The sequence below is a fragment of the Apium graveolens genome, chromosome 10 (assembly GCF_009905375.1).
Source record: "Apium graveolens cultivar Ventura chromosome 10, ASM990537v1, whole genome shotgun sequence".
Lineage (NCBI taxonomy): Eukaryota > Viridiplantae > Streptophyta > Magnoliopsida > Apiales > Apiaceae > Apium > Apium graveolens.
Window position 1 is genome coordinate 207,976,462 of NC_133656.1, and position 19,082 is coordinate 207,995,543.

At 35.8% G+C, this 19,082-nt stretch overlaps 3 protein-coding genes across 4 annotated transcripts; 1 reads left to right on the forward strand and 2 right to left on the reverse strand.

Annotated features, from left to right (window-relative positions):
- Positions 1-2,076: 2,076 nt before the first annotated feature.
- On the reverse strand, positions 2,077-3,809 carry LOC141689349 (transcription factor AS1-like). The gene is made up of 2 exons (XM_074493625.1): positions 3,528-3,809; positions 2,077-3,043 (listed from the first exon to the last, which is right to left on the reverse strand). Exon 2 carries the CDS (start codon positions 2,931-2,933, stop codon positions 2,316-2,318), a length of 618 nt encoding a protein of 205 aa, XP_074349726.1. The 5' UTR covers positions 2,934-3,043; positions 3,528-3,809; the 3' UTR covers positions 2,077-2,315.
- Positions 3,810-4,813: 1,004 nt separating this feature from the next.
- Positions 4,814-12,197, reverse strand: LOC141690182 (sodium/pyruvate cotransporter BASS2, chloroplastic). 2 transcript variants are annotated; one of them, XM_074494857.1, is made up of 13 exons: positions 11,965-12,197; positions 11,742-11,862; positions 10,513-10,633; positions 10,322-10,363; positions 10,106-10,219; positions 9,963-10,025; positions 9,519-9,646; positions 8,411-8,492; positions 7,803-7,854; positions 7,297-7,394; positions 7,050-7,208; positions 5,399-5,488; positions 4,814-5,262 (listed from the first exon to the last, which is right to left on the reverse strand). In XM_074494857.1, exons 1-13 carry the CDS (start codon positions 12,071-12,073, stop codon positions 5,185-5,187), a joined length of 1,257 nt encoding a protein of 418 aa, XP_074350958.1. In that variant the 5' UTR covers positions 12,074-12,197; the 3' UTR covers positions 4,814-5,184. The 2 variants fall into 2 exon arrangements, with proteins under 2 accessions (XP_074350958.1, XP_074350959.1); XM_074494858.1 differs by lacking the exons at positions 11,742-11,862; positions 11,965-12,197 and adding an exon at positions 10,927-11,031.
- A 731-nt stretch (positions 12,198-12,928) lies between these two features.
- On the forward strand, positions 12,929-17,550 carry LOC141693881 (ATPase 8, plasma membrane-type). Its single transcript, XM_074499071.1, has 13 exons — positions 12,929-13,139; positions 13,228-13,347; positions 13,464-13,562; positions 13,645-13,782; positions 13,885-14,199; positions 14,286-14,732; positions 14,823-14,945; positions 15,031-15,135; positions 15,337-15,646; positions 15,730-16,244; positions 16,331-16,687; positions 16,766-16,935; positions 17,048-17,550. Exons 1-13 carry the CDS (start codon positions 13,095-13,097, stop codon positions 17,142-17,144), a joined length of 2,841 nt encoding a protein of 946 aa, XP_074355172.1. The 5' UTR covers positions 12,929-13,094; the 3' UTR covers positions 17,145-17,550.
- The last annotated feature ends 1,532 nt before the right edge of the window (positions 17,551-19,082 follow it).

Sequence of the window (19,082 nt, forward strand, 5' to 3'; positions counted from 1 at the left end):
ATTTCTAACAACCGTATTTTACATGAGTTCATTACTCTCTCATTTCATTTATACTTTATAACAATTGCATTTTACATGAGTTCATTGAATTTAATCCAAGAATACATGATTTTTATTTCGGTAATATTTTGATATTTAACCCGTTACGATACGGAAAGCTTTGGATGCAACATATTTGGAAAGGAGATAAAGATGAAGTGTGACTGTCTACTTTGAAACAGCATTTCACCTTGATTACAAAAGAAGTTAGGAAGCAATAAAAAGTCTTAAAAGTTCCATGTGTGCTCCTTTATCTTGGTCGGTTACTTGTTTATCTAGCTTCTCCTTTTGCAACTTTGCTCCCCTTTACGCACAATTTCACAACCTATGGTTTTAGACCACTAGGATCATCACCAATCCACAATATTTATTTTTTTAAAAAATAAATCAGACAAATTAATAGAGAACCAGAAGAACTAGCATAGATCATCTAGTAATTTGCCAGATGAACAATGATATTTACTTTCTATAGATTGATAAAGCAACACTCCTTTAGTTCATACATAATAATTTTGCCACTTCATACATATAAGCAGGATGGCATTAGATGAAAACAAATGTATATGCCAATCAGATAGTGAACATCATTTAGCAAAAAAAAATTGATATGGTGAGCGAGACTTCTTCAGTTGCGAGCTTTCTTGATCTTGTGATGATTATTTTCTCTTCGAGGAAACATGGAATCAATGATTTCTTGGGATGCATCAATCAGCTGGAGTGTTGTTCGCATTAACAGAGGAGACGATAGTTTTCGTTTTCTTGAAGGCACTCTTCTTTTTCTTGGTGGAGGTGGACACTGTTTCATCACTGGGATTCTGTGATCCAGTGATGTTGGAGTTCTGAACCCATCATTGTCATCATCAAGATCTTGATCATCGTTATTGGACGAAGTACATTGTTTCGATGATGAAATTAACGGTTTTTGATTGCTCGCACATTTGATAGCCATATTGTTGTCATTGTTTTGTTGAAGCTTATGAATAGTTGCATCTTCTGGAGAAGTTATTGTATGATCCTGAATCTCAATTTCATCCGATCTCAACTTGGATGGTAATACTGGTATATCCGTCTCGTTTTCTTTACTATCTTCTTTGATGGGACAGACTACTGAATTCAGCATGATGGCTAAAGTTTCACGAGGGAGAGGGAGAGGGAGAGGGAGAGAGAGAGAGAGAGATCAAGGGGGAGGGAGAGAGAGAGAGAGAGAGGGAGGGAGGGAGACGGAGGATGCATGAAAGATATATATAGATAGATTCTATAGAATCGCCATATTACCGGTAACCCTTTAACTTTGTTTGGTAAAAAAAAGTTGGCTGTTTTGTCTGTTAGGCAGCACAATGGTGAAGGTGAAGATTTCTAAGACGCTTGGCGAAGGATCCAATGAACACTCACTCTCATGTCATATCTATGTTCTTTTAACCTTTATAAAGTGCTCACAAAGAATGTTACTAGTACCAAAGGGGCTGTCCTCCAGCTCTATCACCCCCTCTTCCTTCCAGTACTTGGTAACAACTTAAGATATACAACGTATCTATGCACGTGATATTCGGTACACAGTGTCAAGGGACCATCTCATGTTAACATAGATTTATGCATCTTTCAACCACTCTCTTTCATCATCATAACAGATTATATCAACTAATCTGGTTTATTACTTGTCACGTGCAATGTTTCAATTGAAATTATGCAAGAACTTGGGTTTTAAGATATTATAACTACTGTAACGCATCTACTAAATTCAATGCACTCTTAAGTTGTTTGACATTTCTCATTTGTAAATATATATGAAAACATCAAATACAAACAACAGATTATAAACTCAGAATCCAATATCAGTCATTGGCTTTACATGATCGGAGGGTTATAGTTGCTAATAATGCACTATACGACTAGAATGCAACGGCAACATTACACATAATGAGATTGATACGCATCAAGAGTCCCTTGCTATAGTTAAATGGCAGTCAATTATGTTTTACTCCAGATGACATTCTTCATATAGCAACGTTCATTACTAGTCTATGATTATATTTCAAATTTCAAATAGAACGATACAAAGATTAAATTAAATACCAAGTTGTTACAACATCTAAAGAATGAAAGGCCACTAACATAGCGTATTGGCGCTTACTTTACGACATTTAAAGAATAAAAGGCCACTATTACCAGGGCGTAGGCATGAAGAGCTGAGGGTTCCCTGGATCCTCCTACAAATTTTGTGCAATTCGGCGCACCCTCAGCTAATTCTCTTGCTTTGCCACTATAGGCGTTGAGGCTCAGCAAGGTCGGTGTCCTCCCATCTGCTCGATAACTCTAGTTAAATGCAACTGTTTAGCAGCCCACTGATCCGCTAATTTTTGCTCTTTAGCTTCAGCATCTCTTCTCAATCCAGCCAGCTGTTCCTTGTATTGAGCTTCAATTCTATCCATAGTAGCTTTCTGCTCTTCTCTAAGAGCTTTTACCTTTGCTTCAATTTCATTCGTTTTCTCTTTCTTCCTACACATCTTCTCTGATTCCAGTTGCAACTCTACTCTTTTGAGCCTCCAAGCTGCTTCCTTCCTCTGAGCTGCCCAGGCTCGGTGCGCTTCATCCAATTCTCTGCAGTATCTCACCAGCTCAGACACCTGCATATTCTCACCTCGTGGAGGCGATCCATGAGATAGCAAATTGGTCAACATAATAGGTGTGTTCTCATGTCCCCTCTCTGGTTGTAGCCAAGGGATTGAAGATGGATGTGACATAGGCGACGGGGACAGAGTGAGTGTTACCGAAGGGGATGCTGGTCTCACATTGTTGCAAGGAGCACCCGCATTTGAAAGCCATGAAGACAAGGGATTCTGGGGAGGGGGAGCAGGTGGATCTGAGTGGCGAACCCCCCAATTTGAAGTAGCCATGGATACTGATTAAGGATGACCCCTCTTTTGATAACTCCTCAGGATAAAATGTCTCTACAATTTGGTCGTATTTGTAGCCCTCTACTGTGTTTGTCACTTCCGATAATTCACTGTTTAACGGTAACACAAATGGGATGCAAAAGTTCAATCTTATATGTCAAGTTTTTCATCAGTAAATAGTTCACTAACTTAAACTACAATTTAAACAACATAGTTCTCATCATCAGTAAGGTTCACTAATTAATTTATACATGTCCAACTTGAACACAGTTCATAGGCTAGAGAAAGTAAAAATTCTGACTAACATATAAAAAATTCAAACTATCTAACCAGAAACTTAACAAACTTATCAAATTCAACCCGAATACATACAAGGAACAATGAACAACTTTATACGTCTATGTGATAAAATCGCAAGAGTTCTTATATGATTGAAAGTATCTAATTCTGTTTTACAAAAGTTCACAGGCTGCGGACTAAATTCTCTTCTTTTTTTACTCACAGGGGACACTCTTTCCTCACAGTAAGCTAGCATTCATAAGAGCAGCGGCATGTTATAAAACACACAGAGAGAGAGAGAGAGAGAGAGAGTACCTTGGTTGATTGATGTGGAACAAAAAATAGACGCTACTAGTTTGCGATATTTTATGACGAGAGAATAATGTGGGAGTCGAGGAAGATAACTAGCTAAGAAAATGCTACTCTACTCCACTACCAGAATAAAAGTTTGGCTTGTGAGGGTAAGTGTTCATATTTTCTAAGAGGTTTTTATAGGAAAACAGAATCTTAAGCAGTGTACTAGGAGCTGTGACAATTAAAATTTTGAATAATAAGCCTTGATTAATCACGGCATTTCTGTAAATCTGACCTACTGCAAATCATATGTAATGCAGAATTATGTTTAAGTTTACATGGGTCAACTAAGAATAGTTAAAATTGCGAGGTTGCATGGGTAAGCAAGCAGCAGTGACTAGTGAGTGAGTGATGGCACATAGAGTCAGTCAGCAGCAGAAAGGATGCAGAGGTAAAAGAATTTGTTGGGATTAACAAATTAATAATTTTGGGGATAGTGACTAGTCAGATTGCGAGGCAGAGGTGGTCGGGGATATTTATACATTCTGTACCAGATTTTTTTATGTTCTGTATTTTTTGCAATTGTTTATACCCTTTGTCACATTACCACCGCTCCAGATTAACTTCTTACGAAACCCAAAAATAAATTAAATATTACACATGATCCAACGCCTCTTAATACAGGGGTCTGTACAAGACACTTTCTTGAGGGGAGGAACTAAGGAGACTGGAGTGAGTCTTGATCCATACCAACTGTCTAAATTCACATAAGTTTTAGAATAAGATTTTGAAAAAGTATAAAATAATTTAGTTCGATTCTCCCTAACATTATTCAGTCTCGCATAAACTACATTTCCCTGTTTGTGATGGGATAATACTCATTAATAATGATCAGGGTAATGGCTGAGGACGGTGGGTGGAGGTGACTGTAGTCCCGGAATCGACGGTATAAGATAAGTGGGTGATGTTGACGGAACGTTAATTCCCCGTTCAGTGATATGTCACATCTCCCCCCCACTGTGTTTAATTTACACACCACCTAGGAGAGATTAGTACATATCATTTTCACCGTTTCTATTGTATGTTCTGCCACTTTCCTGTATTTTACTCACTTTCGCAAATTCACTACCATACCACATACTCGCTGTTCTTGGTTTTCTTCACAAACTTCATTGTGTTTTAAACACTGTAAATGCATTTATATCTTGATTTACAATGTATGACCAAGTGACTTTCTACTTTCTAAATTCAACTCTAGTAAGTCTGAAGTGTTATGCAGATCAGTTGAGATTTCCGACCAACAAAAGTTGACAATCACCGCAAAAGCACAACTTAAATCAAGTCCACAATTACAAATCTATGATACCCAGATTGGGATTATCCCCAAACACACTCTTAACAGAAAATAGAAATCCAAACATCACCTCTCAAGTTCTCTAAAATGAATGTTATGGCTCGATTACAAGCCAATCAAATCATACTAGACCTAATGCTTCTGGCCTACATGCAAAATAACTAGTTGCCTAGTTCCAAAATTTTTGTTTGAAATTCAAAGCTGATCCTAGAAAAATCTTTATTTCGGCTTACACACAGAACGAAAAGGGCTATTACAACTGGCCAAACTAAGGATTAAACTAGAGATAAAATGGACAACATGAGGGAAGAGCTTCCGATAATTCTATTCCTTAAAGTCATCCTTGTCATCAATAGGTATTGGCTGGTTTCTCCAATACACTGCTAATGCACTCCCGCCAAGCTGCAAATATAGAATTCGGTGTTTTAAAAGAAGCTTACACACAAACAAACATCCAGAAAATCATATAGTAAGACAAAACAGTGAAGTAAAGAAGTGTTATATTTATAAAGTAGAGTGAAGGGAAGCAGAGTCTTACGGCCATGCAAACTACGCTCACAGCAGATGGTACAGCAACAAGCGGGTTTGTGAAATGCTTTTGGGCAAGTAAAAATCCAAGTGCCGAGCTCTGTATATAGATGACATGAGCAAATAAGGTCATATACACAGATGGTATTTAGTTGACAACACAATTTTTTTTTTCAGTAAAAGTAATAAATATTTACACTACATTTGTCTGAATGCTCTACATAATCACAAATAAGTCTTTCTGGTGGAACAGAGGTAACTATAGGTGGAACAGAGGTAACACTACTAGGGTAAGAATGAACAGGAAGTACTAGAATGTATTCCCAAGTACATAAAATAGCAAGTCTAAGACATGTTATCCTTAGATCATTTCTGGAATCTAACATGTCACTCTTCTTTGCTTGACCCAAGAGAAGTAACTGAAAAATGGGTAGCAAATTCTTTGGTGTTGAACAGAAGAGATTACACCAAATCCAAAAGCATTACCCGTACAAGGAACCCAAAGAAAAATAAAACATGTAGGCGATGGGAACAGCCATGTGATAGAATGGGTCCTGCTCCAGTAGGAACCACTCTTAGCTTAGAAACTAGATGGCAATTTTATACATATAACAAAAGTAACGACTACTGTCACTCATCTCTTGTCATATTCTCTCAACTGCACATATAAACACACATACATATTGATACTATATACATCTTCTCATTTCTTGCTTTAATGAAACTCTCTCCCTAATTCTCTCGCCACCACATCATCCTCCACCATCGTCGCTCACACACATGTACAACAACACATTACATACTCTTCTCCACTGTCATCTCTCACAAACATGTACAACACATTACAAACTCCAGACTTTGATTCACTCCGCGTACCTCAATTAACATAGTCAAAAATCATAATGAAAAGTGACTAGTATTTAGGAACGGAGGGAGTATATGATACAGTAAAACCTCCATTAATTAATAATCGATAAATTAATAACCCGCTATAAATTTATATTTTCAATACAACTTTGTGGTCCTGGTATAATCGCGACGGTGTATTTTTAACCTCGATAATTTAATGATCTTGATAAATTTATAAATTTTACCGGTCCCAACGATATTGTTATATAGAGGTTTTCCTGTAATGTACCCCCCCCTCCCCTTCCTCACGTACACTTAAATAATGATGATGCACATGATTAAACAACTTCAAAATATTAGAAATGGTGCAAAAATGTAAGTAAAAATAATAGTCCCACAATATGGTGCTTGAAAACAAAAATAACCTAATCCGGTGAGTACCCTAGATGGGGCAAAGGTGCTACGGTTGGATCCCACCCGCCAAAAAAAAAATTAAATATATATTTTAAAAACATTTCTACTTTTTTATTAAAAAAACTTGTAAAATCTGTCATAGTTGTGTATTCGGGAATTTAAAATACCAGAGCCTCCAACTATATGAACTCTAAACAAGAGATGCAATTGCTCACAAATGTGACAAACAAGAGACCCAATTTCATAAAACTATTAAACAAGTTTGTGAATTGAGAAAGTTCTCAGTTCTGTTATGTACAAATCGTGCTACAGTTCAAAAGAAAAAAAAACATGCGAATATAAATCTTCTCTATAACATTAGAAAAGGAAAAAATTTACTGATGAACCATACAGCTTACCTGCATCCCACATTCTATGGAAATGGTACGAGAAGTTGATTCACCAAATGATAGTTTTGAAAGCCAATAACCAATTAAAAAGGCTGCAGCGTGAAGAAGTGCAACCGGAAGTAATAACTGAGCTCCCTGAGTTTTCAGTACATCAGCAACTTGCCCAATCTAGAACAAGAAAACGCACAAACGAGTTTCATAACGGTTGACCTATTAAAAAGCCATTAAAGATTTGAAATTACAGAACGTATCTTACAGGACTAGCACACAGAAGAGTGGTAAGCATAACTCCTATCAAAGGTGTTACTGTAATTATCTTTGAAGTAAATTTGGGGAAGAATTCATTTGCTAACACTGCCAAAAAGAAAAATACAAAGTCAATTAGAAGATCTAGAAAGTGATGCTTCATTTATCACGAATCGTATATAAGTTGATGCAAATCCAACTTTCTTATAAATGAACTCTAAAGTTTCATCTTCCCTCCTTGCGGCTAACACCAAGTCAAAGTGGGCAGATAAAATAGAAAACAGAATTAGTAATATCGAATCCCGGGCAACTGTATGCTATGTTACCCGGACTCGGGCATGGGTGTCGGACACGGGTTCGTATCCAAGTGTCGGACTCGGCAATATTCTGAAAAATTTACATGTTTTTGGCCTAAAATAAGTGTCCAAGTGTCCATACCCATGTCCGAGTGTCAAGTGTCCGACACGGGTACTCGAAGCAAAATGAAGAGTCTGGGTAACTAAGACTGTATGTTACCTCCAATTATTGTGGGCACTAAAACAACCTGAAAGGTGCTGAGTGCAAGGCCCTGCAAAGATTACAAAACAAATAAATTCAAATTATTAGCAATCCTAAATCAAATATTATTGCAATAGACAATAAAAGTATAGCCTATACATATAACATCCAGTGGACAAGGTAGATTTATGGCCTATCAATGATGCCTATAAGCAGGGGTTGATGCAAAATTATTTTTAACGACGGGATCCAAATAATTTATGAAATACCCATGTAATTTTTAATTTGTGTGGTGCCACCTCTAAATTGTTTAAAAAAATTAATGGTGAAAAAACAAAAACTTTGGGGGCACGTATTCCCAGTGCCTCTTCCTAGGTCCGCTCCTGTCTAAATTCTCATTTTCGGAGAAGAAGCGCTATTATCAGTCCATTATTTTTTTGTTATGCAACACGCTAATTACATAACAGACATTATACAAATATGGAATTCCATTCTGCAACACCAACTCTGCCAAACAGGTAATCCCGTAATACAACAAAATCGGTGTGAGACATTCACATTTCTGAAAGGGTAAAACTCTTTACTTAAATGATTGATGCAATTGTTCACTAAACATAATGACTTACTGCTGCATCAACTGGAACAAGCTGCCCAGCTAGAAGCTTAGTAAGAAGCGGCGTCATAATAATAGCACCAACAGTTGAACACCTACAAGAATTGCAAAGATCAAATTATACTAAAAAAAATTAAAGAAAACATACAGTCAAACTTGGTGAATATTAAATCTCTTCCATTATGTTTTTTGTTAGACTATTAGTTGTGCTTGAAAACACTGACTCCCCAGATTGGGTAGGCTGAAAATGAAACTCACATGCACACATTACAAGCAAAAAGGGATCAAAGACATAGAACAAATGTAGAAATAAAATAGTAACAATAAGAATATCAATGCTAATTACAAATGTCTTCTTTCTCTATTTGTGATTGGAGTCTTCACAAATATGGGACTTTGGTAGTATCGATTAAGGTCAAACTACTAGCAAATATTCACCATGGCCGTTTGCAACAAAAAAGTGGACAAATATATTGGTAAACTCTGTAGTAATATGTCTCTAATTTGCAGCATTTAGCATATGTAAAAGATTATTCTCTTCTCAGAACAGATACTCATTTATAAGGCTATGAGCCATATTTGTCAAAAAAAAAGATTATTCTCAAAATGTTATTTACCTTTCCTTTTTTTTTTCTCTATCAATAAAATAAAAAATCAGTTAAGTCCTCATCCTAACTCATTTTAAATTAACGGTATCAAGTTTTATGATAGAATAGCTAGACCCCCATGCCAGAAAAGTACTCAGATTTTATCTCCATGGTCTATGTGATTGTTACTTGGGAAGATTTAAAAGTTTCAAACAACTAAGGTCTAAGGGACCAATGGTCACATATATAACACTAGAACACTATGTTGCAAAAATGCTATACGCGGTATAATTTAAAAATCATATAATCTGTCTTTATGTAGCCATATAACCAGGGATGAAAGCATAATGTAACTTGCACATTCATTCCTAATTAGTTTGGCCATTTATACCGTAAAACTTTGCAACAAAGGAAATGAAGGTAAGGAAAAAATTATCCCACCAGCACCTAAAGTTTGTTAATATATTTTACTTTATCAGTTAATTTATAAAATCAAGCCCACACAGATTTCCAGAAGCTCCTAGTAATGCTTACGTTGTCATCAGAACAGACAGCGCTACATTTCCCTTTGAAATGTATGTTGCAACATTTGATGCCTGCCCCCCGGGGCAGCACGAAACCAGAATAAGCCCAGTTGCAAGTGGAGCAGACAGCTTAAGAGCCTGGGGAAAACAAAAGAGATTGCTTAATTGCAACTGAAACTCAACTTATTGTATAACTGGTTACCCAATGCAAAATTTTACAAGCTATAAGACATAAAAGTGTTTGAGTGGGCAGTAAGGCAGAGTCATGCATTTCCCAGAGGTGGTTTTAGTACATACTTATTTCCAACCCTTTATGCTTACCTACAAAGTAGCCTGGTATTTATTGCAAGAAGAAACAAATCACAAGGTTGGGATGATAACTAGTATAGTTTATAGGATAGATATCTGATGTTAAATAATATATGTCGCTTCTTAATAGTTGATCTAGACATACCGTTGCAATAGCAAAGCCTAATAAAGGCTTGATAAAGTACTGTGCAAGAAATCCTACACCCACCTGCACAACAGTGACTGTAGGTTAAAAAAACCTTCCAACAGAATTAATGTTAGTATAGTAATAGAATAGATTGTTCGTACAGTCCATGGATTTCGTAAACAACGTCTGAAATCATCAAAAGTAAGTGTCAATCCCATTGAAAGCATGAGAAAACCTAGGCCAACAGTGAAAAGATCCGTTTGCAGCCATGTCACCTGCAATTTTTTTATAAGAAATTAGATGTAGAATGTGTACTTTAACCTCCCATTAGAATGTCAAATGACCAAGTCAAGTAGGCAGTTCGACAGCAAACTTACTGCCGAGGGCTTGTATATGCCGATAATAGTACCCAGTATAACCTGTCAAAGTTTCAATTGATATGTCAACTTGTGTACCATAACTCATCACTCCAAACTCCAAAGTGAGCTAGATCACTGCGTTTAAGTTAAAGAAAAACGGAGAAGTACCATAATGGCCTTGGGCTGTTTTAAAAATAAATAAATCATACCCATAAAGGAAAAAGTGTAGTCAATGTTTCTATTATCTTCTCGTATTGGGTCATTCCGCTAGAACTACCAGAAAGGTCTCCAGGAACATTTGTTGCTGCTTTGCATCGAACTGTGCAGCTCCTAATTGTGACAGAACAGTACTTTTGTCATTTTATAATGAAAGTGAATGTTAAATAATGGATGCTTAGTGGCAATCCCCATCTTTTTTTGTAACTGACAAGTTACCATATGTACGAGTACGACCCAATGAATGACAGGAGTTTCTATAAGAGAACTTGACTAGTAATAAATTCCAAAACAATAAGCAGGAAAAAATGCATGATGTTATGAGAACATGTCTCTAACATACGTAGGTGAAATTTCTTTTAAGCAAAACTACTTCAGCTGAGTTTTTTGGCAGGTAGGACCTGTACCTTTTGTACTAACTCGACCAACTCGTTGTTGAGTAAGTGATACACAAAAGAATAAAAGATATATAGTCTGAAATCTGAGGGTACACCATGGGGGAACCCCCATCACTGCATCCGTCCACCCCTGGGTAGGGACAGCATCATCAGAAAATGATAAAATTTTCATTTCTCTTACATAAACATGGAGATGCTATACACCTGAGACTTGCAAAAAGGTGATCCACCTATCGTATCATTCAAAAAGATATTAAGCAAAATTATTCAATGGCTCCTCCGTCATACTGTTATGTAAATAGAGCTAACCAAACAACACCTGGCATATCCCGCTTCTTAATAAACAAGGTGGGTGTGGAGAGGGTAAAATGTCTGCAGACCTAAAGAGTAGTGAGGTTGTATTCATAAAAGACTCTGACTTTAATGGTGCTATTACATTACAAAAGCCACAACAATATGGTTCTAAAAATCACAATGGCTAAAGGACCAAAATGTGAAGATTCCATTTGCTTAGGATCAAAATGTCCATTTGCTTAGGAAATTTATAAAGCTTGGGGGGGGGGGGGGTTGTAGAGTGGGGAAGATACCAAAAGAGTAGGAAGGTTGCTTCCGCAGAAGACACCGACTTTAACAGTCCAATAAACCATAAGATTATGGTTTTTGTAAATCACAAAGGTTCAAAATACCAATATACGAATATTCTATGCGCATAAAAAACATAAACACATACATGACATTCTTAGCACTTGTGTTCACTTTAAATCTTAATTAAGCATATTAGCACCACTTAAACAATTTTAAATTCAATTAAAGATAAAAGTTACCTGGAAATAGAAGATTGAACATTTGAATGAGGAAAAGGAAGAGCAATCAGAGCCTTTGCCTTACTCTCAACTCTCAAACCCCTCCTCACATTATCAGCTACATCAAAATCACACTTAAAATCTGAAAAAAAATCACATAACTTCAATCTCAAAACCAAAACACACCAACCCTTTTCAAACAAACATATTTAAGCACAAAAAACAGCAAAAAGATGAATCTTACTGAGATGGGTGTGCAATCTTTTAGCAGATAATCCATTGTTTGACCTTGAAAAAGCATCAAATGAGTGAAAGGTACAATCTTTGGCAACCAATCTTGAAATAGTCGCCATTGGGGATCAAGAAAATAGATCAAATTATATGATCTTGAGCAGTGAGGAGAGCCAAATGAAGATATATTTGAGGTGGTCGTGGATATCAATGAACCACAAAGAGGGGATAATACAATGAGGGAAATCTGTATATATATTGTGCACAACTGTAAGTTTTTGAAATGGCAGTCAAAATAAGTTAAACCCCTTTTCAATTATTGAGTTTTCCCCACAGACACACTCACTTGTGTTCTAATTTGTGAACCATATGTCCTGTTTGATTTTGGTCATTACATTTTCTTTTTCTAGTTAAAGCTAATTTTTTTATAATCAATTATTTCATTTAATAAAAGTCATATGATATTTACAAAAATAATCAAAATTGATTAAAAATGCATTAAGATAAATCAAACCAAAGTTTTTTTGTCAAAACTACTATCATTAATCAGAAAAAAAAATTAACTATAATACATTCCTCGCTCACATTGTCGAAATATATAATATTTTTAAATAGATAATTTAACGATCTGTTATAGGTATGAGATATATATATATACATTTGAACAACTGATAATAACTGTAATCCGACATTACTCGTATCAACGAACCAATAAAAAATAAAATAATATAAGTTTCCATAAAAGAATGGAAATTCCCCCTTTATTTTATTATCTTGGGGTGAAAAGTAAATATTAGAGGTCAGCCATGATTCATGCTGAATTAGCATGAGAATAATACAGATGTCAATGGTTAATAAAAAAAGTTGGAATAGTAAAAAAAGGGTTACCGTACAAAAAAAGAAATTCAACATTAGTGGTAGTTGCACAACTCATGGGGGAAACTAAACTATAAAACCTGTGTGCATGGCTATGGCATTCTTTTAGAGAGGGCTTGATCAAATCAAAAAGGAACTCTGTGGGGGGAAGAGTTCCTCAGGGGGCAAGTTTGACTCTTTGAGAGAGCAATCTCTCTTTTAGTCTTTCTTACTTTTGTTTAGTTTTCTCCCATTTCATTGAATCCCCTTGGTTTTTTTGGGCCAGCAATGGCCTCTGATTTAGACAATATTAAAAATGAGCAAGTGGATCTTGTAAGCAACTACTACTCTTAGTTTTGTTTTAATGGTATATTGTTAAAGTCATTTGTCAATAGTTGTGCATGTACATGGTGATGTGCAGGAGAAGATTCCCATGGAGGAAGTGTTTGAGCAACTGAAATGTTCGAAGGAAGGCCTTTCTTCTGATGAAGGTGCTAAGAGGCTAGAGATTTTTGGCCACAACAAGCTTGAAGAGAAAAAGGCAAGCTTATTGTATTTTTTTTAGTATCAGTTTGATTACTGGTGTTCTTATTGTATACTTTTGTTAGTGAAAGCTTAATAGTATTAGGCTAATTGGTGAAAATATGCATGATACAGGAAAGCAAGATTCTTAAATTTCTGGGTTTTATGTGGAATCCTCTATCATGGGTCATGGAAATTGCAGCCATTATGGCCATTGTCTTGGCAAATGGAGGGGTGGGTATCTACTACTAAATAAATTTTGAACGTTCGGTTTTTTTGCCAGTGTTTAGGTAACTAAAATTTCTGAACAATGCAGGGAAGGGCACCGGATTGGCAAGACTTTCTTGGTATTGTTGTGTTGCTGATTATCAACTCCACCGTTAGTTTCATTGAGGAAAACAATGCAGGAAATGCAGCTGCTGCTCTTATGGCAGGTTTGGCCCCCAAAACTAAGGTACGAATTATGATAATGATAACAATAGATAACAATTTATTATGTATATATGAATTTAAATCATCTTGATACTAATGTCTGTGAACATTAAACTTATTGAAGGTTTTGAGAGACGGAAAATGGGGTGAGCAGGATGCATCAATCTTGGTCCCAGGAGATCTTATCAGTGTCAAGTTAGGTGATATTATCCCAGCTGATGCTCGTCTCCTGGAAGGTGATCCATTAAAGATTGACCAGGCTGCACTCACTGGTGAATCTCTTCCAGTCACAAAGAACCCCGGTGACTCTGTATTCTCTGGTTCTACATGCAAGCAAGGTGAAATTGAGGCTGTTGTCATTGCCACTGGTGTGCACACCTTCTTCGGGAAAGCTGCACATCTTGTTGATAACACTCATCAAGTTGGACATTTCCAGAAGGTAAAATAATATACATATTAAAAGCATAAATAAGAGAATGATGATAGAAGAATCTAAAGCCCAGGTACTACTTTGAATGAATTCAGGTGTTGACATCCATCGGTAATTTCTGTATATGCTCGATTGCTGTTGGGATGCTCATTGAAATTATAGTGATGTACCCCATTCAGCACAGGAGTTATAGAGACGGAATTGACAATTTGTTGGTACTTTTGATTGGAGGAATTCCAATTGCAATGCCAACAGTATTGTCCGTGACCATGGCCATCGGTTCCCACAGACTATCACAACAAGGTGCTATTACCAAAAGGATGACAGCCATTGAAGAGATGGCTGGAATGGATGTCCTTTGCAGTGACAAGACTGGAACCCTCACCCTTAACAAGCTTACCGTTGACAAGAACTTGATTGAGGTCTTTGCAAAAGAGGCTGATAAGGATGCAGTTGTGTTGTACGCTGCTAGAGCCTCCAGAGTTGAAAATCAGGATGCAATTGATGCTTCAATTGTTAATATGTTGAGTGACCCCAAGGAGGTGGGGTCATTAGTTTCTTTATTAATTATGTCGCTCTTTCTTGTTATCTGTTATATATTTGTGTAACATATGTCTTGGGCAATGTTGTAGGCAAGAGCTGGAATCCAGGAAGTGCACTTCTTGCCGTTCAACCCAGTTGACAAACGAACTGCAATCACCTACATTGACACTTCTGGCAATTGGCATAGGAGCAGCAAGGGTGCTCCTGAACAAGTACAACTCTCACTTTCAAAATTGATGTCAGATTTAATTTCTCACTTTCAAATTTCTAAACCTTCACATTAATGTATGTTACTAGATTATCGAACTTTGCCAACTAAAAGGGGAGACTCTAAAGAAAGCTCACACAATCATAGATGATTTTGCAAATCGCGGCCTTCGTTCCTTGGGTGTTGCACGACAGGTGAACTAGCAGTTACAACAATTATTTTTCATTTGGTCCTAAGAAATAAAACAGTGTGAAATATTAACTTATTCCATTTTTTTCATTCAAACATCATCATATTCTTTTCAACCAAACAGAGCGTAAACATTTATAAAAGTGTAATCAAGGTTGCTTGTTATAATCGCATGCTAAATATCTTTAATAATAATATGTTTACAGACAGTGCCAGAATGCACCAAGGAAAGTGCTGGATCACCGTGGGAGTTTATTGGCTTGTTGCCATTGTTCGACCCTCCAAGGCATGATAGTGCTGAGACCATCCGCAGAGCTCTTGATCTTGGTGTGAATGTTAAGATGATCACTGGTGATCAACTTGCTATTGGCAAAGAGACTGGTCGTAGGCTTGGCATGGGCACTAACATGTACCCCTCTTCTTCCCTTCTCGGACAGAGCAACGATGAGTCAATTACTGGAATTCCTATTGAAGAGCTCATTGAGAAGGCTGATGGATTTGCTGGAGTCTTTCCTGGTAATCTATCAAGTATACATTGTTTGTTTGTATACGTGTGTGAATTTACTTTTTTCAAATATGTTACTTATTCATGTGTGCAGAACATAAATACGAGATTGTGAAGAAATTGCAAGAGAGGAAGCACATATGTGGTATGACCGGAGATGGCGTGAATGATGCACCAGCACTAAAGAGGGCAGACATTGGTATTGCAGTGGCAGATGCAACTGACGCCGCTAGGAGCGCTTCTGACATTGTTCTGACCGAGCCTGGGCTAAGTGTGATTGTGAGTGCTGTCTTAACCAGCAGAGCCATCTTCCAGAGGATGAAGAATTATACCATCTATGCAGTTTCCATCACTATCCGTATTGTTATGGGTTTCATGCTCATTTCTCTCATCTGGCAGTTTGACTTTGCACCATTCATGGTGTTGATCATTGCCGTCTTGAATGATGGAACCATCATGACCATTTCTAAAGACAGGGTCAAGCCATCTCCACTGCCTGATTCATGGAAGCTCAAGGAAATTTTTGCCACTGGCGTTGTCCTTGGCTCTTATCTTGCTATAGTCACTGTGGTGTTTTTCTATCTTGTTGTCGAAACTGACTTCTTCCCAGTAAGTTAATTTTCGTTACTTCTTGAAAGTAGTTGAAAACATTAAGCATAATTGATATCTAATGTTTTTATATGTAATGCATACAGGATACTTTTGGAGTTAAGCCCATCAGCGATAGTCCTGATGAGCTTACTGCTGCTCTTTATCTTCAAGTCAGCATCATTAGTCAAGCACTCATCTTCGTTACAAGATCACGAGGCTGGTCATTCCTTGAGCGACCTGGCTTCATGCTCATCTTTGCCTTTCTAGCAGCTCAGTTGGTGGCAACACTTATTGCAGTGTATGCGACCTGGAGCTTTGCTAAGATCCAAGGGATTGGATGGGCATGGGCTGCAGCCATATGGGTGTTCAGCATCATCACCTACTTCCCTCTTGATGTACTCAAGTTCATCATCCGATTTGCAATGAGTGGTCATGCTTGGGATTCTATGATCGAAAACAAGGTACAAAAATAACATACTCAACACAATGTTAAACCTTCCCTACAGGATGACAGGATCTCACATTTGTAATTATTGCAGGTTGCTTTCAGTACCAAGAAGGATTATGGTAGGGGTGAGAGAGAGGCACAGTGGGCTGTGGCTCAACGCACCCTTCACGGTCTCCAGACTTCAGAAACAAACGACATCGGTAACCATAAGGAAATGTCCGAGCTTGCTGAGCAGGCTAAGAGGCGGGCTGAAGTTGCAAGGTGCATTAAATCATGATACATACTACAAAAATTATTGCAAAATATATGATATTGTATTATTCAAAAATTAGTGGACTAGTAGCTAAAATAGTGCGAAATTTGTGTGTTTCAGATTGAGGGAGCTGCATACACTCAAGGGGCATATGGAATCAGTAGTGAAGCTAAAGGGTTTGGATATGGATAACATGCAACAACACTACACTGTGTAAGAACAAGAAAGCATGCAGCATCAGTACAAATGAACAAAAATTGATATGTAGAGAAAATATAGTAGCAAAACAGTCCCAAATGGGAATATGTTACTCAAGTTCCATTAAAAAAAATACATGGGGATAATATGAAATGTTAAGAAACATTCGTAAACAAGGACTATTTAACGCAAACTATTGCAACAATTTTACTATGCCTCAAGTTGCAATGCACTTTTGAGTTCCTAATAAATTTCCCCTTCTCCATATCCTCGACCGGTGTAGACCTCTTCTGGCAGTCTAATGACTCCAATTCCCTCCTCCTTGAGTAGCTTCCATACTTGGTATCTCCCATTGTTAGGGGGAGCACTATTGAAAGGATGGATGCCAATTCTGTCGCATGCATATTTAAAAATATTATATTCTATATTCACTGTATCATTTCCAACATCCTTTTTAAAAAAAACACTCTAATAATTAGTATCCATTGCCAACTTTAATAATTTAAAAGAAAAAAATGAAAAAATATTAGGTATATTAGACAAAGTAATACTCTCTCAGTTTTTATATATTTGTCGTTTAATTTTATAACACGTAGTTTAAAGTGGTTTGACCGTATAGTTAAAATAATTATTTTTCAATTTTTTTATGAATTTTACTATAAGTTATACTCCCTCTTCCCTCTCATTTGTTTACACTTTCCTATTTGGGATGTTCCTTTCAAAATTTTCCAAAAATAGTAAAGTTTTTATAATTTTTAAATTAACAACATCCACTATTTTCCTCCACTATACCCACTTTATACATATAATATTAATCGGTCCCACTACTTTACTCATTTTTTCAACTTTTCTCCACTAGTTTATCATTTTTCTTAGTAAACATTTGGGAGGGACGGAGGGAGTATATTTTTATTTTAAAAATTAAAAATAATGATTTTTACTAACAATCAACGACAAATATATAAAAATAAAGGGAGTATATTATATCAATGAAGTGAGGATCTTATTTTATGGGATGATAATTTTTGAAACCCTTTGTTATAGCACAAAATGCAAAAATACTCAACTCCAAATGGTGTCATACTTACATGCAAATATGCATCTTTAGTTCTATATTTGAAATCAAAATACATATGCATCCTTACCACATCATCTATTACTACAAATGGAGATGAAAAATTAAATAATTATTGTCTTGTATATCTTAAAATATCAAAATAATATTAAATTAAATAGAAGTCAAAAGATTTATGTAAATTTGAAACTAGTTAGAGCATCCGTTATGTATAATATCTACTTGTCACTCTATTATACCTAACATTTAAAAAATGGAACACTCCAACCTGTTAGATATAATTTTATATAACTAAAGAGATGCATGCCATATTTGTTGATTGCATCATCTATAATACTACAGGCCATCTCCCGCCTATATTGACCATAATCTAGCCTAAATTTTATTTAAAATTTTATTTTTTATATTTTTTTATAACAGGTTTAAGGTTTAAATATATAATATTATAATATAAAAATGAGGTATATATGTATAAATATACTATTTGTATTTTTATTTATAAGACAATAATGTTATGTAATATCAAGTGTAATAAGGTTATTTTATTGTTAACTAAATATATAAAAATTGTAATATATTAAGATATATTTTAGTCATATATTTTATTTTATATGTAAGTGTTCATAATAACTACTCATTTTTATTTTATAATGTCTACTTTAAAATATTGATAGAAATATAAAAATTTTATAATGAAATATCTTTTATTAAATATATTATTTTATTTCCATAAATATAAATATAATTAATTAAACTCCCTTTCAAAAAATAAAGAAATAATAAATTTATTTTATTTATATATTTAAAATTAATAAAAAAAATATTATAAATATAACTAATGATTATAGCTAGTGCCCATTAGAGCAAAAATGCTTACATGTT

What these genes read in the sequence shown, in the direction of transcription:
- LOC141689349 (XM_074493625.1), bottom strand. Translation starts at nt 2,933, where the DNA reads ATGGCTACTTCAAATTGGGGGGTTCGCCACTCAGATCCACCTGCTCCC.
- LOC141690182 (XM_074494857.1), bottom strand. Translation starts at nt 12,073, where the DNA reads ATGGCGACTATTTCAAGATTGGTTGCCAAAGATTGTACCTTTCACTCA. An exon ending in TAGGCTTTGCTATTGCAACG is followed by an intron (nt 9,647 to 9,962) that starts GTATGTCTAGAT and finishes TGTTTTCCCCAG; the next exon opens with GCTCTTAAGCTGTCTGCTCC. An exon ending in CCATAGAATGTGGGATGCAG is followed by an intron (nt 5,489 to 7,049) that starts GTAAGCTGTATG and finishes ATCTATATACAG; the next exon opens with AGCTCGGCACTTGGATTTTT.
- LOC141693881 (XM_074499071.1), top strand. Translation starts at nt 13,095, where the DNA reads ATGGCCTCTGATTTAGACAATATTAAAAATGAGCAAGTGGATCTT. An exon ending in ATTTGCTGGAGTCTTTCCTG is followed by an intron (nt 15,647 to 15,729) that starts GTAATCTATCAA and finishes TCATGTGTGCAG; the next exon opens with AACATAAATACGAGATTGTG. An exon ending in AGGCGGGCTGAAGTTGCAAG is followed by an intron (nt 16,936 to 17,047) that starts GTGCATTAAATC and finishes TGTGTGTTTCAG; the next exon opens with ATTGAGGGAGCTGCATACAC.